Source organism: Coregonus lavaretus (assembly GCF_964263955.1).
Source record: "Coregonus lavaretus genome assembly, chromosome: 20".
NCBI classification, from domain to species: domain Eukaryota; kingdom Metazoa; phylum Chordata; class Actinopteri; order Salmoniformes; family Salmonidae; genus Coregonus; species Coregonus lavaretus.
This window is the reverse complement of record NC_140007.1, coordinates 12,483,967-12,510,563: the sequence shown is the minus strand read 5'-3', so window position 1 is coordinate 12,510,563 and position 26,597 is coordinate 12,483,967. Positions and strand designations below refer to the sequence as shown.

General features: G+C 43.1%; 1 protein-coding gene across 1 annotated transcript in view; it reads left to right on the top strand.

Moving 5' to 3' along the window:
- LOC311147713 (DNA (cytosine-5)-methyltransferase 3B-like) overlaps window positions 1-21,374 on the top strand; it is a 60,965-nt gene extending 39,591 nt beyond the window's left edge. The window contains exons 13-22 of the mRNA XM_084184467.1: window positions 5,131-5,243; window positions 7,597-7,780; window positions 8,007-8,091; window positions 9,764-9,909; window positions 15,272-15,362; window positions 16,959-17,107; window positions 17,350-17,435; window positions 17,789-17,858; window positions 19,687-19,805; window positions 21,079-21,374. Of these exons, the coding sequence (XP_084040593.1) occupies window positions 5,131-5,243; window positions 7,597-7,780; window positions 8,007-8,091; window positions 9,764-9,909; window positions 15,272-15,362; window positions 16,959-17,107; window positions 17,350-17,435; window positions 17,789-17,858; window positions 19,687-19,805; window positions 21,079-21,220 (1,185 nt within the window). The 3' untranslated portion in view covers window positions 21,221-21,374. The remainder of the gene's footprint in view (window positions 1-5,130; window positions 5,244-7,596; window positions 7,781-8,006; window positions 8,092-9,763; window positions 9,910-15,271; window positions 15,363-16,958; window positions 17,108-17,349; window positions 17,436-17,788; window positions 17,859-19,686; window positions 19,806-21,078) is intronic.
- The last annotated feature ends 5,223 nt before the right edge of the window (window positions 21,375-26,597 follow it).

Sequence of the window (26,597 nt, the reverse complement as noted above, 5' to 3'; positions counted from 1 at the left end):
TGCGGAGGAGGGGGGTGACGTGAGAGAACTTGGGAAGGTTGAACACCAGACGGGCTGCGGCATTCTGGATGAGTTGTAGGGGTTTAATGGCACAGGCAGGGAGCCCAGCCAACAGCGAGTTGCAGTAATCCAGACGGGAGATGACAAGTGCCTGGATTAGGACCTGTGCAGCTTCCTGTGTAAGGCAGGGTCGTACTCTCCGAATGTTGTAGAGCATGAACCTGCAGGATCGGGTCACCGCCTTGATGTTGGCGGAGAACGACAGGGTGTTGTCCAGGGTCACGCCAAGGCTCTTCGCACTCTGGGAGGAGGACACAACGGAGTTGTCAACCGTGATGGCGAGATCATGGAACGGGCAGTCCTTCCCCGGGAGGAAGAGCAGCTCCGTCTTGCCAGGGTTCAGCTTGAGGTGGTGATCCGTCATCCATACTGATATGTCGGCCAGACATGCAGAGATGCGATTCGCCACCTGGTTATCAGAAGGGGGAAAGGAGAAGATTAGTTGTGTATCGTCAGCGTAGCAATGATAGGAGAGGCCATGTGAGGATATGACAGAGCCAAGTGACTTGGTGTATAGGGAGAAAAGGAGAGGGTCTAGAACTGAGCCCTGGGGGACACCAGTGGTGAGAGCACGTGGTGCGGAGACAGCTTCTCGCCATGCCACTTGGTAGGAGCGACCGGTCAGGTAGGACGCAATCTAGGAGTGAGCCGCGCCGGAGATGCCCAGCTCGGAGAGGGTGGAGAGGAGGATCTGATGGTTCACTGTATCAAAGGCAGCAGACAGGTCTAGAAGGACAAGAGCAGAGGAGAGAGAGTTAGCTTTAGCAGTGCGGAGAGCCTCCGTGACACAGAGAAGAGCAGTCTCAGTTGAATGACCAGTCCTGAAACCTGACTGGTTTGGATCAAGAAGGTCATTCTGAGAGAGATAGCAAGAGAGTTGGCTAAAGACGGCACGCTCAATAGTTTTGGAAAGAAAAGAAAGAAGGGATACTGGTCTGTAGTTGTTGACATCAGTGGGATCGAGTGTTGGTTTTTTGAGAAGGGGTGCAACTCTCGCTCTCTTGAAGACGGAAGGGACATGGCCAGCGGTCAAGGATGAGTTGATCAGCGAGGTGAGGTAGGGGAGAAGGTCACCGGAGATGGTCTGGAGAAGAGAGGAGGGGATGGGGTCAAGCGGGCAGGTTGTTGGGCGGCCTGCAGTCACTAGTCGCAAGATTTTATCTGGAGAGAGAGGGGAGAAAGAAGTCAAAGCATAGGGTAGGGCAGTGTGAGCAGGACCAGCAGTGTCATTAGACTTAACAAACGAGGATCGGATGTCGTCAACCTTCTTTTCAAAGTGGTTGACAAAGTCATCCACAGAGAGGGAGGAGGGGGGGGATTCAGCAGTGAGGAGAATGTGGCAAAGAGCTTCCTAGGGTTAGAGGCAGATGCTTGGAATTTAGAGTGGTAGAAAGTGGCCTTAGCAGCAGAAACAGATGAAGAAAATGTAGAGAGGAGGGAGTGAAAAGATGCCAGGTCGGCAGGGAGTTTAGTTTTCTTCCATTTCCGCTCAGCTGCCCGGAGCTCTGTTCTGTGAGCTCGCAATGAGTCATCAAGCCACAGAGCTGGAGGGGAGGACCGAGCCGGCCGGGAGGATAGGGGACACAGGGAGTCAAAGGATGCAGAAAGGGAGGAGAGGAGGGTTGAGGAGGCAGAATCAGGAGATTGGAGGGAGAAGGATTGAGCAGAGGGAAGAGATGATAGGATGGAAGAGGAGAGAGTAGTGGGAGAGAGAGAGCGAAGGTTGCGGCGGCGCGTTACCATCTGTGTAGGGGCAGAGTGAGTAGTGTTGGAGGAGAGCGAGAGAGAAAAGGATACAAAGTAGTGGTCGGAGACATGGAGGGGAGTTGCAGTGAGATTAGTAGAAGAGCAACATCTAGTAAAGATGAAGTCAAGCGTATTGCCTGCCTTGTGAGTGGGGGGGATGGTGAGAGGGTGAGGTCAAAAGAGGAGAGGAGTGGAAAGAAGGAGGCAGAGAGAAATGAGTCAAATGTAGACATGGGGAGGTTGAAATCCCCCAAGACTGTGAAGGGTGAGCCATCCTCAGGAAAGGAACTTATCAAGGCGTCAAGCTCATTGATGAACTCTCCAAGGGAACCTGGAGGGCGATAGATGACAAGGATATTAAGCTTAAATGGGCTAGTGACTGTGACAGCGTGGAATTCAAATGAGGAGATAGACAGATGGGTTAGGGGAAAAATTGAGAATGACCACTTGGGAGAGATGAGGATTCCTGTGCCACCACCCCTCTGACCAGATGCTCTCGGGGTATGCGAGAACACATGGTCAGACGAGGAGAGAGCAGTAGGAGTAGCAGTGTTTTCAGTGGTAATCCATGTTTCCGTCAGTGCCAGGAAGTCGAGGGACTGGAGGGTGGCATAGGCTGGGATGAAGTCAGCCTTGTTGGCGGCAGAACGGCAGTTCCAGAGGCTGCCTGAGACCTGGAACTCCAGGTGTGTGGTGCGTGCAGGGACCACCAGGTTAGAGAGGCAGCAGCCACGCGGTGTGAGGCGTTTTTGTAGCCTGTGCGGAGAGGAGAGAACAGGGATAGGCAGAGGCATAGTTGACAGGCTGCAGCAGATGGCTACAATAATGCAGAGGAGATCGGGATGAAATGAACTAAACATCAGGGAAAGGAGAGAGCAGGCCTCCCTCACCAAAAAAAAAAATATATATAACTCTCCCAACTTCCACCTCAGAAACTATAATTGTTTCACTGAACCACCCGAGTAAAACTCTCCCAACTTCCACTTTAGAAATTAGAATTGTTGTAAACTACAGCAGACTGTTATCAGTAGCTGTAATTAAGTACAGCAGCTACCAACCACCTAACGTTAATGCCTCGGATGAGGTTAGAAAAACAGCTGAATGGTAGCAGCTAGCTGGCTCAATCACAGGTACTCTTAAGCATGAAATAACATTGGAAACAATTAACCATAGTTGCAAAAAGTTACCAGTAGCTACCCGCTAGCTAGCTAGCTTTGTTGGTCCAAGTAGTGGGTAGGCTAGCCTCGTGCTTCGCCGGAGTCCGCCGAATACAGTCCTTACCTACAATAATTACCTACAATAACCTTCAATAACTACCTGAGTAAGCTACCTATAATACCAAACTACAATACCTACCTACAATCTAAATACATGGTTTAAGCTTAACTCAACACCATATAAGAAGCCAAGCTTACCTTTCATAACGCAGCAACGATTAAACGTTGGGTAGCTAGCACAAAGATATTGTATTTAGCTACCACAGCCTGCTGGTAGTGTTGGCTGGCTAGCAATGGCTACTGTGTTGACTTTGTTTGAAAAACGGCGTCGCTGCGAACGAATGTAGCTGGCTAAAAGGATATTGTTTTTAGTTGCAACCGTTGCTAATAGCAACTCGCCAGCTAATCCAGGAGGTGAGTTAGCTAGCTAGCTTCGTGCTACATCCGGCACCGCCGAATACAAAAGTAACCTACAATAACTACACAACAGCTACCCACAACAGCCCACGATGCCTACCTATACTACTTAATAATATACAGCCCACGATGCCTACCTATAGTACCTAACTACAATCTAAATACATAGTTTAAGCCTTACTCGACAAAGCCCAAGCTATGTATAAAGCCAAACTGGCAGACTGCAATCAGTAGCCGAAATTAAGTACAGCAGCTACCAACCACCTAACGTTAATGATAATGAGGTTAGAAAAACAGCTGAAGGTGGCAGCTAGCTGGCTCAATTACAGGTACTCTTAAGCGTGAAATAACATTGGAAACAGCTAACCACAGTTGCTAAAAGTTACCGGTAGCTACCCGCTAGCTAGCTAGCTTTGTTGGTCCAAGTAGTGGGTAGGCTAGCCTCGTGCTTCGCCGGGGTCCGCCGAATACAGTCCTTACCTACAATAATTACCTACAATAACCTTCAATAACTACCTGAGTAAACTACCTATAATACCTAACTACAATACCTACCTACAATCTAAATACATGGTTTAAGCTTTACTCAACACCATATAAGAAGCCAAGCTTACCTCCTGCTAGAGAAAACACAACCTCTCCCGTCAGCATCCCAGTCTGATCCAATTCCGTCCACAACCATGTTGTTCTGCCTTGATTGGCCCTCGAGATTTATCCGTCATTGTTATCATGGATTCACACACAGGACTGATGTCCTCTCTCAATGACTTACAGATTGCTGTCATCTTGCCGTTCTCCTGTTTCAACTCATCGAGCTGACCCTGGGAGAACTGCAAACTGTTCTTTAGGTCCTGGACCTCTCTGGTCAGGTCGTCCATTATTTTATCAGTATTTGGACAAAACACTTGAAGCAATTTTCTTGTTGTTGTAACAACTGCTTGTAGAACTATTTTTGTTCATTTAAAAGATCCTTCACGTCTGATAGAGAGACATCACTGTCCTCGACAACGGTACTCCCGCTTTGGTCTTTGTCATGGTAGCTAGCAACGTAGGTTACGCTGTTACTCCTCACATTTCCAGACAGGGCAGGTCACAGGGAAGATTGAAAACAACAAACAGCAGGGATCTAGACCGCCACAAACCCGGGACAATCCGCAGTCCCAGCCAAAATGGCTAACCACGTCACGGGCTGCGTTCAAGCCCTCAAGAAAACCCTGCTAGCTTGATATGCTGCTAGCTAGCAGCTAGGCTAGCTGCAACGCCAAATAGCTCCTCAGACCCGTCCTTGGTTGGCAGGATCACTGGACAGAGACTAGCAGTCCCAGCAACTGATGCCAACTGTGTCGCGGGATCCAAACTAAAAAGTTAGCTAGCTACTAAGAACTTCCCAATACAATTTCAAAACAACAAACTTTTCAAACAACAAATCCGAGCTCTTCTTCGTTCCGTGTTCAACAGGAAGTGACGTACTGGCTGTATCTTTGTATTCACAGTCTTGTTTGATTTCCTGCCTCACCAGACATGCACCAACTGGTTAAAGATCCTGGTGTCAAGAAATGTGATATTTTGTATTTTGTTCTATCAATAAACACTGGCATCTAGATATTGTTGTTAATGAGTGTTGTTTATCTTTGTATGTGTGTGCGTGTGTGTGTGCTTGTTTGTGGGTGTGCCTGCGTGTGTGTGTTAGGACGTGTATCTGGAGATATCCTACATGTATGATGACGATGGCTACCAATCGTACTGCACGGTGTGCTGCGGGGGCCGCGAGGTGCTACTGTGTGGGAACGCCAACTGCTGCAGGTGGGACTCAACACTCACCTCGTTAACCGTATCTCTGTAATCTACTATGAGTGTGTCCCAAATGGCACCCTTCTCCCTTTATACATTCTTAGAAAAAAAAAATGTATTCTAAAAGTGCAGTGCACTACTTAATGGCCTCTGGTCAAAAGTAGTGCACTGTATCGGGAATAGGGTGCCATTTGGGACGCGGAGTGTATCTATACTCTTAAGTGTAATATTCTGTGTCTTAACTGTAAAAAACTGTATAGTGGCTTGCGAAAGTATTCACCCTCTTGGCATTTTTCCTATTTTGTTGCCTTACAACCTGGAATTAAAATTGATTTTTTGTGGGGTTTGTATCATTTGATTTACACAACATGCCTACCACTTTGAAGATGCAAAATATTTTTTATTGTGAAACAAACAAGAAATAAGACAAAAAAAACAGAACTTGAGCGTGCATAACTATTCACCCCCCCCAAAGTCAATACTTTGAAGAGCCACCTTTTGCAGCAATTACAGATGCAAGTCTCTTGGGGTATATCTCTATAAGCTTGGCACATCTAGCCACTCGGTTTTTTGCCCATTCTTCAAGGAAAAACTGCTCCAGCTCCTTCAAGTTGGATGGGTTCTGCTGGTGTACAGTAATCTTTAAGTCATACCACAGATTCTCAATTGGATTAGGTCTGGGCTTTGACTAGGCCATTCCAAGATATTTAAATGTTTCCTCTTAAACCACTTGAGTGTTGCTGGAAGGTGAACCTCCATCCCAGTCTCAAATCTCTGGAAGACTGAAACAGGTTTTCCTCAAGAATTTCCCTGTATTTAGCGCCAGCCATCATTCCTTCAATTCTGACCAGTTTCCCAGTCCCTGACGATGAAAAACATCCCCACAGCATGATGCTGCCACCACCATGCTTCACTGTGGGGATGGTGTTCTCGGGGTAATGAGAGGTGTTGGGTTTGCGCCAGACATAGCGTTTTCCTTGATGGCCAAAAAGCTCAATTTTTGTCTCATCTGACAAGAGTACCTTCTTCCATATGTTTGGGGAGTCTCCCACATGTCTTTTGGCGAACACCAAACGTGTTTGCTTATTTTTTTCTTTAAGCAATGGCTTTTTTCTGGCCACTCTTCTATAAAGCCCAGCTCTGTGGAGTGTACGGCTTAAAGTGGTCCTATGGACAGATACTCCAATCTCCACTGTGGAGCTTTGCAGCTCCTTCAGGGTTATGTTTGGTCTCTTTGTTGCCTCTCTGATTAATGCCCTCCTTGCCTGGTCCGTGAGTTTTGGTGGGCGGCCCTCTCTTGGCAGGTTTGTTGTGGTGCCATATTCTTTCCATTTTTAATAATGGATTTAATGGTGCTCCATGAGATGTTCAAAGTTTCTGATATTTTTTTATAACCCAACCCTGATCTGTACTTCTCCACAACTTTGTCCCTGACCTGTTTGGAGAGCTCCTTGGTCTTCATGGTGCCGCTTGCTTGGTGGTGCCCCTTGCTTAGTGGTGTTGCAGACTCTGGGGCCTTTCAGAACAGGTGTATATATACTGAGATAATGTGACACTTAGATTGCACACAGGTGGACTTTATTTAACTAATTATGTGACTTCTGATGGTAATTGGTTGCACCAAATCTTATTTAGGGGCTTCATAGCAAAGGGGGCGAATACATATGCACGCACCACTTTTCCGTTATTAATTTTTTTGAATCTTTTGAAACAAGTTATTTTTTTCATTTCACTTCACCAATTTGGACTATTTTGTGTATGTCCATTACATGAAATCCAAATAAAAATCCATTTAAATTACAGGTTGTAATGCAACAAAATAGGAAAAACGCAAAGGGTGATGAATATTTTTGCAAGGCACTGTATCTTAGTTCATTTCAACCATCTTTTACATTCTGCCTTTTCAGTCAGCTTATACTTTTTCTTTCACTCTCCTTTCTCTCTCAGCTGTTGATTAGATGTACAGTGCTGTGAAAAAGTATTTGCCCCTTTCTGTTTTTTTCTATTTTTACATATTTTCTACACAGAATGTAGTGTTTGGTTTTTGCCAGACATAATGGGACCCATATCTCTATTTCGCCCTCCCCTGTATCTCTCTCTCTCCCTCCCCATATCTCTCTCCCCTCCCCCATATCTCTCTCCCCTCCCCTCCATATCGCTCTATCCCCTTCCCCCGCATATCCCTCCCTCCCTGCCTTCCTTCCCCCTTTCCCACTCCCACCCTCCTCTTCTCCCACTCCCTCCCCCATATCCCTCTCTCCCTCTCCCTTCCATCCCCCCTCTCCCTCTCCCTTCCCTCTCTCCCTCTCCCCTCCCCCTCAACCTTATCACACCCGTCTCCCCCGTCTGTCTCCTCCCCCTGCAGGTGTTTCTGTGTAGACTGTCTGGACATTCTGGTGGGCGCAGGGGCGTCGAACAGTGCCCGTAACCTGGACCCGTGGCGCTGCTTCATGTGCCAGCCCCTGCAGACCTACGGCGTGCTCAAACGACGCCACGACTGGAGCATGAAGCTGCAGGAGTTCTTCGTCAACGACAATGGCCGGGAGTTTGTGAGTCCCATCAAGATACTTTAGTTAACTCCTCACATTGACCCTTGTCCCACTACTGAGGCCAAACTAACTTAGCTCATACAGTATCTAGGGCCTGCCGATCGTCTTGGTCAGGTCATAGGGTCAGGAAAACTTCAGGGTCCCACTCATAGCAACATTACTACAGTACATACAGTATTTGTGTTTGTTTATATAAACATTTTGATTTGGTCTATATGTTTCTCAGGAAAGCCCAAAGATCTACCGGGCTGTCCCTGCAGAACAGAGGCGCCCCATCCGTGTGCTGTCACTGTTCGATGGCATCGCCACTGGTAAGTGTGTGTGCGCGTGCGTATAGGTGTCAATGCATTACTCAAGTGTAATATTCAGAACCCGCAAAAAAATATCTTGACATACAGTACCAGTCAAAAGTTTGGACACACCTACTCATTCAAGGGGTTTTCTTTATTTTATACTATTTTCTACATTGTAGAAAAATAGTGAAGACATCAAAACTATGAAATAACACATATGGAATCATGTAGTAACCAAACAATTGTTAAACAAATCAAAATATATTTTGTATTTGAGATTCTTCAAAGTAGATACCCTTTGCCTTGATGGCAGCTTCTTGGCATTCTCTCAACCAGCTTCATGAGGTAGTCACCTGGAATGCATTTCAATTAACAGGTGTGCCTTGTTAAAAATTAATTTGTGGAATTTCTTTCCTTCTTAATGCGTTTGAGCCAATCAGTTGTGTTGTGACAAGACAGAAGATTTGGTAAAAGACCAAGTCCATATTATGGCAAGAACAGCTCAAATAAGCAAAGAGAAACGACAGTCCATCATTACTTTAAGACATGAAAGTCAGTCACTCCGGAAAATTTCAAGAACTTTCAACGTTTCTTCAAGTGCAGTCGCAAAAACCATCAAGCGCTATGATGAAACTGGCTCTCATGAGGACCGTCACAGGAATGGAAGACCCAGAGTTACCTCTGCTGCAGAGGATAAGTTCATTAGAGTTAACTGCACCTCAGATTGCAACCCAAATAAATGCTTCACAGAGTTCAAGTAACAGACACATCTCAACATCAACTGTTCAGAGGAGACTGTGTGAATCAGGCCTTCATGGTCGAATTGCTGCAAAGAAACCACTACTAAAGAACACCAATAAGAAGAAGAGACTTGCTTGGGCCAAGAAACACGAGCAATGGACATTAGACCGGTGGAAATCTGTCCTTTGGTCTGTTGAGTTCATATTTGAGATTTTTGGTTCCAACCTCCGTGTCTTTGTGAGACGCAGAGTAGGTGAATGGTTTATCTCCGCATGTGTGGTTCCCGCTGTGAAGCATGGAGGAGGAGGTGTGATGGTGTGGGGGTGCTTTGCTGGTGACACTGTCAGTGAGTTATTTAGAATTCAAGGCACACTTAACCAGCATGGCTACCACAGCATTCTGCAGCGATACGCTATCCCATCTGGTTTGGGCTTAGTGGGACTATCATTTGTTTTTCAACAGGACAATAACCCAACACACCTCCAGGCTGTGTAAGGGCTATTTTACCAAGAAGGAGAGTGATGGAGTGCTGCATCAAATGACCTGGCCTCCACAATCACCCGACCTCAACCCAATTGAGATGGTTTGGGATGAGTTGGACCACAGAGTGAAGGAAAAGCAGCCAACAAGTGCTGTGGGAACTCTTTGAAGACTGTTGGAAAAGCATTCTTCATGAAACTGGCTGAGAGAATGCCAAGAGTGTGCAAAGCTGTCATCAAGGCAAAGGGTGGCTACTTTGAAGAATCTAAAATCTAAAATATATTTTGATTTGTTGAACACTATTTTGGTTACTACATGATTCCATATGTGTTATTTCATAGTTTTGATGTCTTCACTATTATTCTACAATGTAGAAAATAGTAAAAAATTAAGAAATACCCTTGAATGAGTAGGTGTGTCCAAACTTTTGACTAGTACTGTATGTTTACCTGTGTGTGCGTGTGTTTAGGCTACTTAGTGCTACGAGACCTAGGATTCAAAGTGGACCATTATATTGCGTCAGAGGTGTGTGAAGATTCCATATCGGTGGGCGTCGTCCGACATGAAGGAAGAATCCAGTATGTGCACGACGTTCGCAACATCTCCAGGAAGAATGTAAGCAGATCAAATCTCTCTCTCTTTACATTCTTTACATATGGGTGGGTAGAACAAATTGAATCTGAGTTAAATCATATAGAGGGAGGGGTGAGAGAGGGTAGAGTACTAGGTTTGTCTCTAAAGTAAAGATCCAATCCATTCCCCAATGACTCTGTCACGATCGTCGGATACAGAGGACCAAGGCGCAGCGGGGAAGGTGAACATACTTATTTATTTAAATGATTACACGAACAAAACAACAAATCGATACATGACGTCCAAAGGTACAAACCTACACAGGAACAAGATCCCACAAACACTGTGGAAAAACAGACTGTTTAAATATGGTTCCCAATCAGAGACAACCAGCAACAGCTGACACTCGTTGCCTCTGATTGAGAACCACTCTGGCCAACATAGAAACACAATAACTAGAACCACACCCTAGAAACACAAAACTAGAACAACACAAAGAACACTCACACCCTGGCTCAACATACAAGCGTCCCCAGAGCCAGGGCGTGACAGACTCATTATCTTGTTGTGTAAAGCAGGTGCTTCTTTTCCTTCTCCTAAACATATGACGAAATATCGTTATATTTAACAAAAGTAACATTTTACTTTACAATATTACTTAGTGTGGAAAGTAATAAATTATATTACTTTGCGTTACTTTCATGAAACAAATCTCAATCTCCCTGTTTGCTTGACTGTCAGAGGGAGCAAGGTGAGCCTCGCGCTCTACCAAAGATAGGCTACTTTCTAACTCAGGTTTGATCACTTTCTCCTTTCATTGGTGGCGCTGCTTTCCTGCACTAGTCTACAAGTGATGCGCTATCATATGGGCTGCTTAATTAGCCATACAGTGAGGGAAAAAAGTATTTGATCCCCTGCTGATTTTGTACGTTTGCCCACTGACAAAGAAATGATCAGTCTATAATTTTAATGGTAGGTTTATTTGAACAGTGAGAGACAGAATAACAACAAAAATATCCAGAAAAACGCATGTCAAAAATGTTATAAATTGATTTGCATTTTAATGAGGGAAATAAGTATTTGACCCCCTCTCAATCAGAAAGATTTCTGGCTCCCAGGTGTCTTTTATACAGGTAACGAGCTGAGATTAGGAGCACACTCTTAAAGGGAGTGCTCCTAATCTCAGCTTGTTACCTGTATAAAAGACACCTGTCCACAGAAGCAATCAATCAATCAGATTCCAAATTCTCCACCATGGCCAAGACCAAAGAGCTCTCCAAGGATGTCAGGGACAAGATTGTAGACCTACACAAGGCTGGAATGGGCTACAAGACCATCGCCAAGCAGCTTGGTGAGAAGGTGACAACAGTTGGTGCGATTATTCGCAAATGGAAGAAACACAAAATAACTGTAAATCTCCCTCGGCCTGGGGCTCCATGCAAGATCTCACCTCGTGGAGTTGCAATGATCATGAGAACGGTGAGGAATCAGCCCAGAACTACACGGGAGGATCTTGTCAATGATCTCAAGGCAGCTGGGAACATAGTCACCAAGAAAACAATTGGTAACACACTATGCTGTGAAGGACTGAAATCCTGCAGCGCCCGCAAGGTCCCTCTGCTCAAGAAAGCACATATACAGGCCCGTCTGAAGTTTGCCAATGAACATCAGAATGATTCAGAGGAGAACTGGGTGAAAGTGTTGTGGTCAGATGAGACCAAAATCGAGCTCTTTGGCATCAACACAACTGGCCGTGTTTGGAGGAGGAGGAATTCTGCCTATAACCCCAAGAACACCATCCCCACCGTCAAACATGGAGGTGGAAACATTATGCTTTGGGGGTGTTTTTCTGCTAAGGGGACAGGACAACTTCACCGCATCAAAGGGACAATGGACGGGGCCATGTAACGTCAAATCTTGGGTGAGGGCATTGAAAATGGGTCGTGAATGGGTATTCCAGCATGACAATGACCCAAAACACACGGCCAAGGCAACAAAGGAGTGGCTCAAGAAGAAGAACATTAAGGTCCTGGAGTGGCCTAGCCAGTCTCCAGACCTTAATCCCATAGAAAATCTGTGGAGGGAGCTGAAGGTTTGAGTTGCCAAACGTCAGCCTCGAAACCTTAATGACTTGGAGAAGATCTGCAAAGAGGAGTGGGACAAAATCCCTCCTGAAATATGTGCAAACCTGGTGGCCAACTACAAGAAACGTCTGACCTCTGTGATTGCCAACAAGGGTTTTGCCACCAAGTACTAAGTCATGTTTTGCAGAGGGGTCAAATACTTATTCCCTCATGAAAATGCAAATCAATTCATAACATTTTTGACATGCGTTTTTCTGGATTTTTGTTGTTGTTATTCTGTCTCTCACAATAAACCTACCATTAAAATTATAGACTGATCATGTCTTTGTCAGTGGGCAAACGTAAAAAATCAGCAGGGGATCAAATACTTTTTTCCCTCACTGTATATACTGTAAGCCAAATATCTGGACAGATTTCCTATCTTTTCATTCAAAATCTTTATCTCGAGCCGCCAGGTCTGGTTATAGACCGCCCGTCCACGGACCCATAGAGATGTATAGAGGGCACACGTGCCACTGTACAGGAAAGCCCTCTATGGGCTTTGCTATCACAGAAGCAATCAATGGCAAAGATCAGCGCTGTGCCCTCTATAAAAAAAATTGTTGGTACTATTTTTTAAACAATACAGAACATTGGATTATGAAAACACGTGGCAGGTAGAGTTATTGTAATAATATTACCCAATTTGAAAAAAGTTATATGTTACTTTACTCCATTACTCATAAAAGTACAATCTGATTACGTAAAGTGTTTCTTTTGTAACACATAACCCTCAACACTGGTCATAAGGAGTATTCCTCGTCAGTGTCTTGGAAAATCAAACAATTGCACACATTCATACCACACACCTGTTAATGGTTTGTTCTGTGGGCCATTGCCTGTCCAGACAGGACAGTAGTACCTTATTGTAGCCTAATGAGCCTCACCTTTTAGTGAATGCCCCCCTGACCTACATTATGTGGATCCACAATGAAACATATACAGACTCATGGGCTCGCGAGGGCTCTTTTGAGAGCTTCAACACAAGAGCACAAACATGCAAACACACACAGCAACAGACAACATTAACCACACACACAACCTTGATCCACCCAGCTTTCATCTCTGTTCATAACAAAACACAACTCCCCCTCTACTCCCAAGTCGAACCTAAACACATAGCTCCACCACAGCTGCAGAGAGGGGTGTGCTGCCGGGTTGCATGCGAGTCCGTGACGTCATCTGGTTTAGAGGACAAAGCACAGCCTCTTGTCAGAGTAAATCCCCCAGAACCCATTCACCCCTTTGTCAGCGACTCAGAGCACTCCTCAAAGAGGGGCCCGGGGAGGGTCTGCTCTGGCCCTGCTTGGGGAACCTACACCCTCTCTCTCACTATCTAAGGCCTTTGTCACAGATGAAAAGGCCCCTATGTAGAGCTGGGGAGGAGTGGGGTGTTCTGTAGGGAAGTGTGTGTGTGTGTGGGTGTGTGTGTGGGGGGGGGGGCGGTCTGTATGGGTCAGTGCCTTCAGAAAGTATTCACACTCCTTGACCTTCTCCACATTTGTTGTGTTACAGGCCTACACACAATACCCCATAATGTCGAAGTGGAATTATGTTTTTAGACATTTTTGCAAATTAAATATGAAAAGCTGAAATGTCTTGAGTCAATAAGTATTCAACCCCTTTGTTATGACAAGCCTAAATAAGTTCAGGAGTGTACATTTGCTTAACAAGTCGCATACTGTATGTAAATGTGATATTTATTTATTTATTTATTTTTACATTTGCAAACATTTCTAAAAACTTGTTTTTGCTTTCTTATAATGTGATATTGTGTGTAGATTGATGAGGGGAAAAAACATGGACTCACTGTGTGCAATAATTGTGTTTAACATGACTTTTGAATGACTACCTGATTTCTGTACCCCACACATACAATTATCTGTAAGATCCCTCAGTGGAGCAGTGAATTTCAAACACAGATTTAACCACAAAGAACAGGGAGATTTTCCAATGCCTCGCAAAGAAGGGCACCTATTGGTAGATTGGTTAAAAAAAAGCAGACATTGAATATTCCTTTGAGCATGGTGAAGTTATTATTTACACTTTGGATGGTGTATGAATACACCCAGTCACTACAAAGATACAGGCGTCCTTCCTAACTGAGTTGCCAGAGAGGAAGGTATGGGGGATTTCACCATGAGGCCAAAGGTGACTTTAAAACAGTTACAGAGTTTAAGGAGCTTACAGAGATAGGAGAAAACTGAGGATGGATCAACAACATTGTTGTTGCTCCACAATACTAACCTAAATGACAGAGTGAAAAGAAAAGGAAGACTGTATAGAATAAAATATTCCAAAACATACATCCTGTTTGCAATAAGGCACTAAAGTACAACTGCAAAAATGTGGCAAAGAAATTAACTTTATATCCTGAATACAAAGCGTTATGTTTGGGGCAAATACAACACAGCACATCACTAAGTACCACTCTTCATATTTTCAAGCATGGTGTTGGCTGCATCATGTTATGGATATGCTTGTCATCGTCAAGGACAAGGGAGTTTTTTAGGATAAAAAGAAACGGAATAGAGCTAAGCACAGGCAAAATCCTAGAGGAAAACATGGTTCAGTCTGCTTTCACCTGGAAGACAAATTCACGTTTCAGCAGGACAATAACCTAAAACACAAGGCCAAATATACACTGGAGTTGCTTACCAAGACGACATTGAATGTACCTGAGTGGCCTAGTTATAGTTTTGACTTAAATAGGCTTGAAAATATATGGCAAGACTTGAAAATGGCTGTCTAGCAATGATGAACAACTAATTTGACATAGCTTGAAGAATTGTAAATATAATAATGTGCAAATATTGTACAATCCAGGTGTGCAAAGCTCTTAGAGACTTACCCAGAAAGACTAACAGCTGTAATCGCAGCCAAAGGTGATTCAAACATGTATTGACTCAGGGTTGTGAATACTTATGTAAATGAGATATTTATTTATTTCATTTTCAATACATTTGCTAACATTTCTAAAAATCATTATGGTGTAGTTTGTGTAGATGAGTGAGAAAAATAAATGTTTTAATCAATTTTGAATTCAGGCTGTAATACAACAAAATGTGCAGTAAGTCAAGGGGTATGAATACTTTCTGAAGGCACTGTACTACCCTGTGTTGAGGGTGTTGGGCAATATGGATGGGGTGTCGGGGGGAGGGGGTGACACTATGTTGGGATAGGATAGGTGGGATTGGGAATGAGAAAAGGCAGATGGGTACAGATGTTGGGGCGTGTGTTACACTCAGTCTGACAGTAGGTGGTGCGGTTGTCTCACACAGATAGAGGAGTGGGGCCCATTTGACCTGGTGATCGGAGGAAGCCCCTGTAACGACCTGTCTATTGTCAACCCCGCCAGGAAGGGACTGTACGGTAAGAAACCTAATCAAAATAAAACAAATTAATCAAACTTCATTAAATGTATTAATAAGCATGCTTCACTTCACTCTAATTACACTTTAAAATCCATGCCAAGTGTTACAGGCTAAAATTCCAGTGAAGTATTTCTTATGAAATATAATTTATATACATTCCCTCTTACATGTACATTATAGACTTGTACCTCTAAACGTCTAGGGCAACGTGTAAGGTATAAGAATCAGAGGGATATTTGAAACTCATAATGGCAGATGTATAATTGGAATTAGGGCTGGTCAGTATACCATATTTTACTATTTACCGGTATTGATGCACGGACCGGTTTGGGTTTTTACTTTACCTTCTATAACGGTATTTGAATGTTTGGTTTGTTAGATGTGATATGCCGTGTGTATCGTCCATTTTTATAGTTTACTCCGCTACTTGAGTCATCTCTCTCTGCTCTCTCTCTCCATGCTGTTTTCCACACAGACCTAGTCCCGCCCCGTCACTTAAGGAGCGCATTTGTTGTTGCTCGACCACGAGACACTTGCGTTCAGTCTGCATGTTCAAAGCAGCACATGCAACAATGTTGATAACTATGATGCTGTTTCCACTTTGCTTCTTAATATGAATCCACAAGCGTTCTATAATTACACTATTATTTTGTGTTTCTTACATCTGCAAACAGCTAGTTTGTCTTTTCTTAGCAAGTTGTGTTTAAGTCGTGTTAGCCGGTAATGCTAATTGCTAGTTAGCATTAATATGATAGCATGAATATGTTAGCTACATGAAGTAGCTAAGAGAAGTCATTTAATGTAGCCAAAGATTATAGTGTCGGCTAGGAAACGCTGACCAACACTTTGGTTCCTACCCTATCACAATAACTGCTCCCTGCCATTTTCATTAGATGTCATGTCAAATAACACTGTATTCAAAGTGCCCACTATTATCTTTTAACTATAGAATTCTAATAATCATTATTTTTCCATCATTCCACCAGTTCCATGTGTTTTGATCTAAATCACAAGTCAAATCGCAATTGCAACATTTGGTAAAATATAAGGCCTAAAGTTGTTTTGCCCATATCGTGCAGCCCTATGTGGCAATGTGGAAATGATCTCAAATGAGTGCAGGAAATGCAGAAATGTATTTTTGGTTTAAGTTGAATTGAACAGTATAAAACAATCAGAATGGAGACCAATTGGAATCACTTAGAACGTATGTGTTGCCACCCTAGGGTCACGCACTACTCATAAAGAAAATGTATAACTTTTATTATTCAAAAACATAAAATACAGTCCCAAAAAAAAGTAATACTGTGATATGATATTTTGGCCATATCGCCCAGCCCTAATTGCAATTGATGTATATTATTATTCAGTTTACATTGGACTGTAGTAGGAATCTCCTAGCGTGTTCTCCTCATCCTGTGGTCCTCTGTAGCTCAGCTGGTAGAGCACGGCGCTTGTAACGCCAAGGTAGTGGGTTCAATCCCTGGGACCACCCATACACAAAAATGTATGCACGCATGACTGTAAGTCGCTTTGGATAAAAGTGTCTGCTAAATGGCATATTATTATTATTATTATCCTCCGTCTGTCTGTCTAGAGGGCACAGGGAGGTTGTTCTTTGAGTTCTACCGCCTGCTGAGTGAAGCCAAGCCCAAGGAGGGCGAGGACCGCCCCTTCTTCTGGATGTTCGAGAATGTGGTTGCCATGGGCGTCAACGATAAGAGAGACATCTCCCGTTTCCTCGAGGTTTGTTATATCCACAATATCAATTCAATGTCAACGGCTCAATACAAGTGACAATCTTAGAGGTCTTTAGCATTACCTCATGAGATAGTTTGAGAAGTTGTCTAGTCTACTTAGTCTTTATGTATTGTTACTGACTCACAACATAACACAAGGAGTGAAAATGTGTAACCCACGGTAGCAGTGGTATGTTAAATGAAACACCAACCTGTGTGTGTGTGTGTTTGTGTGTGTGTGTCCTACAGTGCAATCCAGTAATGATCAATGCCATTGATGTGTCTGCGGCTCACAGAGCTAGGTACTTCTGGGGCAACCTACCAGGGATGAACAGGTGTGTGATGCCCACAGTGTACGTGTTTTTCTATACTAACACAATCTTTCATATTCCTTTTGTTATTTTACAATACAAGAATGACCAAATTGAATGGTAAAATGTAATGGTAATTACACAGTAATAACCTTTTAATTACTTTTACTTGTTTGTTCATTTGGGATTCATGAAACGCACCACTTGACACCATTTGATAGTTGGCAGTTGTGTTTGATAAGTAAATGCTAGAAAGTACACATTGCTACTAGTGGAAAACTAGTGGAAAACGTACAGTAAAATAAAGTGCTAGCCAATTTACTTCACTTTATGGATCTCTTGGAGGATTCCATTTCTAATTCCCATTCTTGTGTCAGGCCTCGGTGTGCATCTGGGATGGACAAGCTAGAGCTACAGGACTGTCTGGAACATGGCCGTGTGGCTAAGGTAACACTATCTATCTCTCCTTCATTCAGTGGAACTGGACAGGAATCACTAAGTGATTTTATTTCAATATATATTTCACTATATTTCAAGATATATTTCAATATATGCCACAAAAAAACATAGATCCACATATTGTACAGTACAGAGGAGAATAAAAACAGTCCCTCTGTGGCTCTCTCTGTTTTACATATATATACTGTACCAGTCAAAAGTTTAGACACACCTACTCATTCAAGGGTTTTTCTTTATTTTTTACTATTTTCTACATTGTAGAATAATAGTGAAGATATCAAAATTATGAAATAACACATATGGAATCATGTAGTAACCTAAATCTATTTTATATTTGAGATTCTTCAAAGTAGCCACCCTTTGCCTTGATGACAGCTTTGCACACTCTTGGCATTCTCTCAACCAGCTTCATGAGGTAGTCACCTGGAATGCATTACAATTAACAGGTGTGCCTTCCTAAAAGTTAATTTGTGGAATTTCTTTCCATCTTAATGCGTTTGAGCCAATCAGTTGTGTTGTGACAAGGTAGGGGGTGTATACAGAAGATAGCCCTATTTGGTAAAAGACCAAGTCCATATTATGGCAAGAACAGCTCAAATAAGCAAAGAGAAACGACAGTCCATCATTACTTTAAGACATGAAGGTCAGTCAATCTGGAAAATTTCAAGAACTTTTAAACTTTCTTACATTTACATTTTTCAAGTGCAGTCGCAAAAACCATCAAGCGCTATGATGAAACTGGCTCTCATGAGGACCGCCACAGGAATGGAAGACCCAGAGTTACCTCTGCTGCAGAGGATAAGTTCATTAGAGTTACCAGCCTCAGAAATTGCAGCCCAAATAAATGCTTCACAGAGTTCAAGTCACAGACACATCTCAACATCAACTGTTCAGAGGAGACTTTGTGAATCAGGCCTTCATGGTCGAATTGCTGCAAAGAAACCACTACTAAAGGACACCAATAAGAAGAAGAGACTTGCTTGGGCCAAGAAACACGAGCAATGGACATTAGACCGGTGGAAATGTGTCCTCTGGTCTGGAGTCCAAATTTGAGATTTTTGGTTCCAACCGCCGTGTCTTTGTGAGACGCGGTGTGGGTGAACGGATGATCTCCGCATGTGTATTTCCCACCGTAAAGCATGGAGGAGGAGGTGTTATGGTGTGGGCGTGCTTTGCTGGTGACACTGTCATTGATTTGTTTAGAATTCAAGGCACACTTAACCAGCATGGCTACCACAGCATTCTGCAGCGATACGCCATCCCATCTGGTTTGCGCTTAGTGGGACTATCATTTGTTTTTCAACAGGACAATGACCCAACACACCTCCAGGCTGTGTAAGGGCTATTTTACCAAGAAGGAGAGTGATGGAGTGCTGCATCAGATGACCTGGCCTCCACAATCACCCGACCTCAACCCAATTGAGATGGTTTGGGATGAGTTGGACCGCAGAGTGAAGGAAAAGCAGCCAACAAGTGCTCAGCATATGTGGGAACTCCTTCAAGACTGTTGTAAAAGCATTCCAGGTGAAGCTGGTTGAGAGAATGCCAAGAGTGTGCAAAGCTGTCATCAAGGCAAAGGGTGGCTACTTTGAAGAATCTCAAATATAAAATATATTTAGGTTTGTTGAACACTTTTTTGGTTACTACATGATTCTATATGTGTTATTTCATAGTTTTGATGTCTTCACTATTATTCTACAATGTAGTAAAAATAAAGAAAAACCCTTGAATGAGTAGGTGTGTCCAACCTTTTGACTGGTACTGTATATTTATATATAGTGTATTAATATGAGTGTGCATTTTCTTTGTCCTGTAGTTTGGAAAGGTGCGCACCATCACCACGCGCTCTAACTCCATCAAGCAAGGCAAAGACCAGCACTTCCCTGTCATGATGAATGGCAAAGAGGACATCCTGTGGTGCACCGAGCTGGAGAGGTGAGACCTAGACCCACAACTCTAATCTGACTGTGCCACTCTCTTGGGACTCATTTGTCCCAAGTGCGCCCTATACCTTTTCTAACTCTGTGGTACCTCTGTTAAAAAACAATGGCAAATCACATTCCTGGGTCATATTCACTAGGCTCCAAACAAAAGAAAACAGACTGAAACAGGGAGGGACTACCAGAACTTGTGCAAAGCTCGTTTTTGTTTTCTGTGCAAAATGTTTTGCTACTGTGTGCACTAATGAAGAAGAACCAGCTCTGCCCACAATGCCTTCTGATGCCATTTTAATAATAATAATACATTTTATTTTAAGCATTTTCCACGACACACAAAGTCGCTTTACATACACAAGAAAATCAGCAGGATAAATAGCAATAAAATCACATATTAAATAAGCATATAAAAGTACACTAAACATTAAGGACAGACTAACCAGGGAAGTGAACTAGACAGAGGATGAAAGCTAAGACAACAGACAATCCGGGTAAGCCTGTGTGAAGAGGTGTGTCTTTGGTGTGAACAGGTGGGAGTATAGGGGTGCAGGAGGTCAGTAAGGTATGTGGGGGCCAGTCCATTGAGTGCTTTGTAGGTGAGCATGAGCAATTTGAAGATGATCCTGTATTGAACTGGGAGCCAGTGGGAGTGATGTGGTCCCCAAGGTCTGGTGTGTGTGAGGATTCGTGCAGCTGAATTTTGAATATGTTAAAGTCTGTCCAGTGTTTTGGCGGTGAGTCCGTAAAGAATGGCGTTGCAGTAGTACAGGGCTGAGAAAACAAAGGTGTATATGAGGGTTTCATCATTGGGGTCAGTGAGAGAGGGTCTGAGTCGTGAGATGTTTTTGAGGTGGAAGAAGGCTGACTTGGTGATGTTTCGGATGTGGGGTCAAATGTAACACCAAGGTTCCTGACTGTGGAGTTGGAGTGGATGGCGCAGCTGTCGATTGCCATGTTGAGTTGACCCAGTTTCTTGATCAGGGAGTTTGGGGCCCATGAGTTTTGTCGTCATTTAGTTTTAAAAAGGCATTGCTCATTCAAGTTTTCACTTCACAGAGATAGTCAACAACACAGGGGGGTGGCAGAGTGAAGTTGTGTTTTGTGTGGATGTAGATTTGTGTGTCATCTGCATAACAGTGAAATCTGAGTTCAAATTGATGGAGGATCTGACCAAGGGGTAGCATGTAAATACTAAACAGTAATGGACCTAACACTGAGCCTTGTGAGACACCTTGTGATACACCAATGTTCTGATCCTCTGTTTCCTCAAGGATCTTTGGCTTCCCAGTCCACTACACAGATGTGTCCAACATGGGCCGCGGTGCCAGGCAGAAGCTGCTGGGCAGGTCCTGGAGCGTCCCCGTCATCAGACACCTGTTTGCCCCACTGAAGGACTACTTTGCGTGTGAATAATTCCCTCCCTGACCCATCACTATCCGTTCCACACCTCACCTTGGCCTTCTCCAAACATGAGGCTGTGTAGGTAATGGGAGGGGAGGGGATCGCCCCTTCTGGAAGAGCAGGAGGACACAAGACTAGGCGAGTACACATGGTGATTCTGCTCTCACCCCTCTCTGTTCAGCCTAGGTGTTTTCATCCAACACACTCTAAAATACCCTACAATCAAGGAGCCAAACCTGCTTCTACTGAGCGAAACCAGCCCTGCCATAGGGGGATCATTTGAGGGTCCGACTCCTATAGCCTTCCCTGTTAGCAAACGGCTGTGCTGAGTGTGACATGGAAAGTACCACTGATCGTCAATCAGAAGTGCCAATTCCAAGTTAGACCATCTTGTTATCCCCTGGTAGCCAAAGTGTTATTTTAGGGTTTTAAGGTTTTAAACACTGCTTTTATTATTTTATTTTTTTAACAAATGACTTCCCCTTATGTTGTCTTTGACTGGATTTGTTGTGATCACAATTTTTTGGGGGTCAAACATATTTTGGTGCCACACTGATTTATATAAATTATTTCATCTAAGAATTGATATAGATCTCTTTATGAATGAGTAGAAATGTTTGTTTCATTTTCATGATGTCAACATAGTCAGGGTTGGGAAATATACATGTTCTTCTCCCAAATGCCAATGCGACTGAAGAAGAATCCATTCTCAGCCATATCCAAATATATTCAAATATATTTAAAAATATACTGTAAAATCAATGCAAAGACATGTAAACACATCTCAATATTGGACATTTTGACATTTGTCATCTGCTACTGTTCAAAGATATCCATATTTTTTAACTGGAAGTTTGTTTTTGTGCTTTCACCAAAAATAAGTGGACATTATTACCTCATCATCCAAGGCATCTGAAAACCCAAATTGGTTATCTGTGCAAAAACAAAACAAAAACATTTTACACCTATTTTTTAGTCACTGGACTGGAATGTTTTATATAACTTTTATACTTCATTGTTATACTGTATATATTAAAATGTTTACAAGACTTAACAATATTTGATTGGACTGGGAGTTTTACTGTCCTAATGTCATCTTAAATTGATATTTTGTAATCTGTGAATTTCAGAGGTTGATAACCCCCAGTATGGTGCATAGAGATCCCTCACCATCGTTAAAGTACTCTGGACTTCAGATTGAAGTACAATATATACTTTTTGTCTACTAGTTTGGCTACATTTGTAGCCCTTTTTTGTTTTGGTAATTGAATGTGTACAGTTTGCTGTGCAGTTTTTAAAATACTGGACATTTAACTGATTCTACAAATCATATGTGCACAGTGGAGACCTGCCAGTTATTTGTTTTTGAGTTGTCTTTACTCACTGAGTACTACTCTGTACTTCTCACTAATTCAGGGTGCCTTTTAGCAGTATGTTCAAAGAGCTTACTTCAGTAACACACTGATTGTATGTCCATGACATAACCAGCACTTGCTTTACTTCAACAGTTATTTTTTACTAAGATGCCAAAATACATTAATCGTTTACATGCTTTATTAATACTACTGTATCCTTTTAAGTTTGCTGAATGCCGTGCTTATGATTTTGAATATTCTAAATGTTTTTTCTATGATTTTATGACTACACCTTTAAATGTTTAGTTTATATACTCAGATCTTCTGCTTACTTGCAACAATATCTGAAATAGTAGCACAATAAACTGTATATAAGGCTTGCTTGACATTAATAATTTTATAGGGCATTTTAGAACATTATAGGATTTTTTATTGTCAGTGTATGTTAGATGTGCAACTACAAAAAATGTTAGATGTGTATGATTTCTCTTTTGTGGAAAATACTTTCTCCAATAATACTGTACTTTCATTGTGCTTTCAATTTTTGTTTATTTACCTTTTTTTAACTATACTTGTGGTTTGAAGTGCAAGTAATTCAAAAAGACCAGTCTGCTAATTTTATACTTGTGTACTTTTAGGAAAAGCAGAAAGAAAATATTTCTGTGTACTCAATATGTTACTTTTATTCAATAAAAAAGCCTTAATTCTTAAAAGTCTAAGCCATTGGGGGCTGACATATGTAATTGTTTTAATTTGTTTCATTTAGCTATTTGATTTTGAATTTTAGGACCCCTTTAGGCATTAAAAAATAATATGAATTTGGCCTTTACTACTATAGATGGCAAAAAAGACAGTCAAAAATTTTAATCGGTTTTGAAGTGTCTGTCCTATAGGAGATATAAGAAAGCTCAGGAAATATATACAATACAGTGGGGGAAAAAAGTATTTAGTCAGCCACCAATTGTGCAAGTACTCCCACTTAAAAAGATGAGAGAGGCCTGTAATTTTCATCATAGGTACACGTCAACTATGACAGACAAATTGAGAAAGAAAAATCCAGAAAATCACATTGTAGGATTTTTAATGAATTTATTTGCAAATTATGGTGGAAAATAAGTATTTGGTCACCTACAAACAAGCAAGATTGACCTGTAACTTCTTCTTTAAGAGGCTCCTCTGTCCTCCACTCGTTACCTGTATTAATGGCACCTGTTTGAAGTTGTTATCAGTATAAAAGACACCTGTCCACAACCTCAAACAGTCACACTCCAAACTCCACTATGGCCAAGACCAAAGAGCTGTCAAAGGACACCAGAAACAAAATTGTAGACCTGCACCAGGCTGGGAAGACTGAATCTGCAATAGGTAAGCAGCTTGGTTTGAAGAAATCAACTGTGGGAGCAATTATTAGGAAATGGAAGACATACAAGACCACTGATAATCTCCCTCGATCTGGGGCTCCACGCAAGATCTCACCCCGTGGGGTCAAAATGATCACAAGAACGGTGAGCAAAATTCCCAGAACCACACGGGGGGCCCTAATGAATGACCTGCAGAGAGCTGGGACCAAAGTAACAAAGCCTACCATCAGTAACACACTACGCCGCCAGGGACTCAAATCCTGCAGTGCCAGACGTGTCCCCCTGCTTAAGCCAGTACATGTCCAGGCCCATCTGAAGTTTGCTAGAGTGCATTTGGATGATCCAGAAGAGGATTGGGAGAATGTCATATGGTCAGATGAAACCAAAATATAACTTTTTGGTAAAAACTCAACTCGTCGTGTTTGGAGGACAAAGAATGCTGAGTTGCATCAAAAGAACACCATACCTACTGTGAAGCATGGGGGTGGAAACATCATGCTTTGGGTATGTTTTTCTGCAAAGGGACCAGGACGACTGATTCCGTGTAAAGGAAAGAATGAATGGGGCCATGTATCGTGAGATTTTGAGTGAAAACCTCCTTCCATCAGCCAGGGCATTGAAGATGAAACGTGGCTGGGTCTTTCAGCATGACAATGATCCCAAACACACCGCCCGGGCAACGAAGGAGTGGCTTCGTAAGAAGCATTTCAAGGTCCTGGAGTGGCCTAGCCAGTCTCCAGATCTCAACCCCATAGAAAATCTTTGGAGGGAGCTGAAAGTCTGTGTTGCCCAGCGACAGCCCGAAAACATCACTGCTCTAGAGGAGATCTGCATGGAGGAATAGGCCAAAATACCATCAACAGTGAGTGAAAACCTTGTGAAGACTTACAGAAAACATTTGACCTGTGTCATTGCCAATATATTTTTTTACACATATATAACCCCTTATTTTTGTTGGCACAAAACTACCTCCATACTTCCATTCATTTATATGGGTTACCTTTAGACAAGTCCCGAGATACTTGTGGGGGTCGTAGAGCAAAACGGAGAACACCATCGTGTGCAACATGAAAATATTGTCCCACATTGTGTAATTTGACGGTCCCTAACTAGCCCCAGAGATAGGCTTTCAAATGTCAAACCAACTTTGCCATAGTCGCACACCAGCCGACTGAAGCTAATTGGCGAAAGAAGTTGGCTAGCACTAGCTGGCCTAGGTGACTTCAAGACCTGGTTAGACTGTTTCAAGTTATCTAGAAGGGTGAGTGACTAACTGTGTACTGTTTTGGCTGAGTGAATGTACAAACACTTGCCACGTGAACACACACAAGAGATTAACCCCTCATCCCCCCCCCTCCTCCCAAGACAACTCTCGTTTGGCCTCAGTCATGGCCGCTACATTTCCTAATGACAAAGCCGAAAAACAAGTCAATCAGGAAGTTCAGCCCCCCTTTAAACTAAATTATTACTACTAAATTGTTAGCTGACCAAGACTGCCGCCAGCAGTCTCTCGTCGGCAAAGACCTCCAGAAAGACCACATGAAACACGTGGACAACACCTGCCAAGACACTGGTCTCAGAACAGAGCTATGGCATTCCATCATCTGGTGCATTGCCATAAGCTAACATATTTCCATTGAAAGGAGGTAGATTTCCCTTTAGGTAGCCTTGTACAGCTCATAGGAGCAGGAGTCTATCTCCTGTTTCTGTAGCATGAGGCAGCTTGATGTAGAAGTACACACCCTGGACAGGACGCTAGTCTATCGCAGGGCCTTAACCCCAATATATCTCCAAGCAGAGACGCGCCTGGGGTCACATATTTTTACAGTCTTTGGTATGACTCAGCATTGGATCGAACTCACAACCTTCCTATCTCAGGACGGACACTCAAACCACAAGGCCACTCAGTTGGTTAGATTTCTAAAGTGGAAGTTGGAAGAGTTATATTTGAGTGTTTCAGTGAAAGGTTAGTGAGGGAGGCCTCGCTTCCGCAGATGTTTAGTTCATTTCATTCCGATCTCCTTTGCATTAGTGTAGCCTTTTCTGTAGCCTGTCAACTATGTGTCTGTCTATCCCTGTTCTCTCCTCTCCGCACAGGCCATACAAACGCCTCACACCGCGTGGCTGCTGCCTCTCTAACCTGGTGGTCCCTGCACGCACGACCCACGTGGAGTTCCAGGTCTCCGGCAGCTTCTGGAACTGCCGTTCTGCGGCCAACAAGGCAGAGTTCATCTCAGCCTATGCTACCCTCCAGTCCCTCGACTTCTTGGCGCTGACGGAAACATGGATTACCACAGAAAACACTGCTACTCCTACTGCTCTCTCCTCGTCTGACCATGTGTTCTCGCATACCCCGAGAGCATCTGGTCAGCGGGGCGGTGGCACAGGAATCCTCATCTCTCCCAAGTGGACATTCTCTCTTTCTCCCCTGACCCATCTGTCTATCTCCTCATATGAATTCCATGCTGTCACAGTCACTAGCCCATTCAAGCTTAACATCCTTATCATTTATCGCCCTCCAGGTTCCCTTGGAGAGTTCATCAATGAGCTTGACGCCTTGATAAGTTCCTTTCCTGAGGATGGCTCACCCCTCACAGTTCTGGGTGACTTTAACCTCCCTACGTCTACCTTTGACTCATTTATCTCTGCCTCCTTCTTTCCACTCCTCTCCTC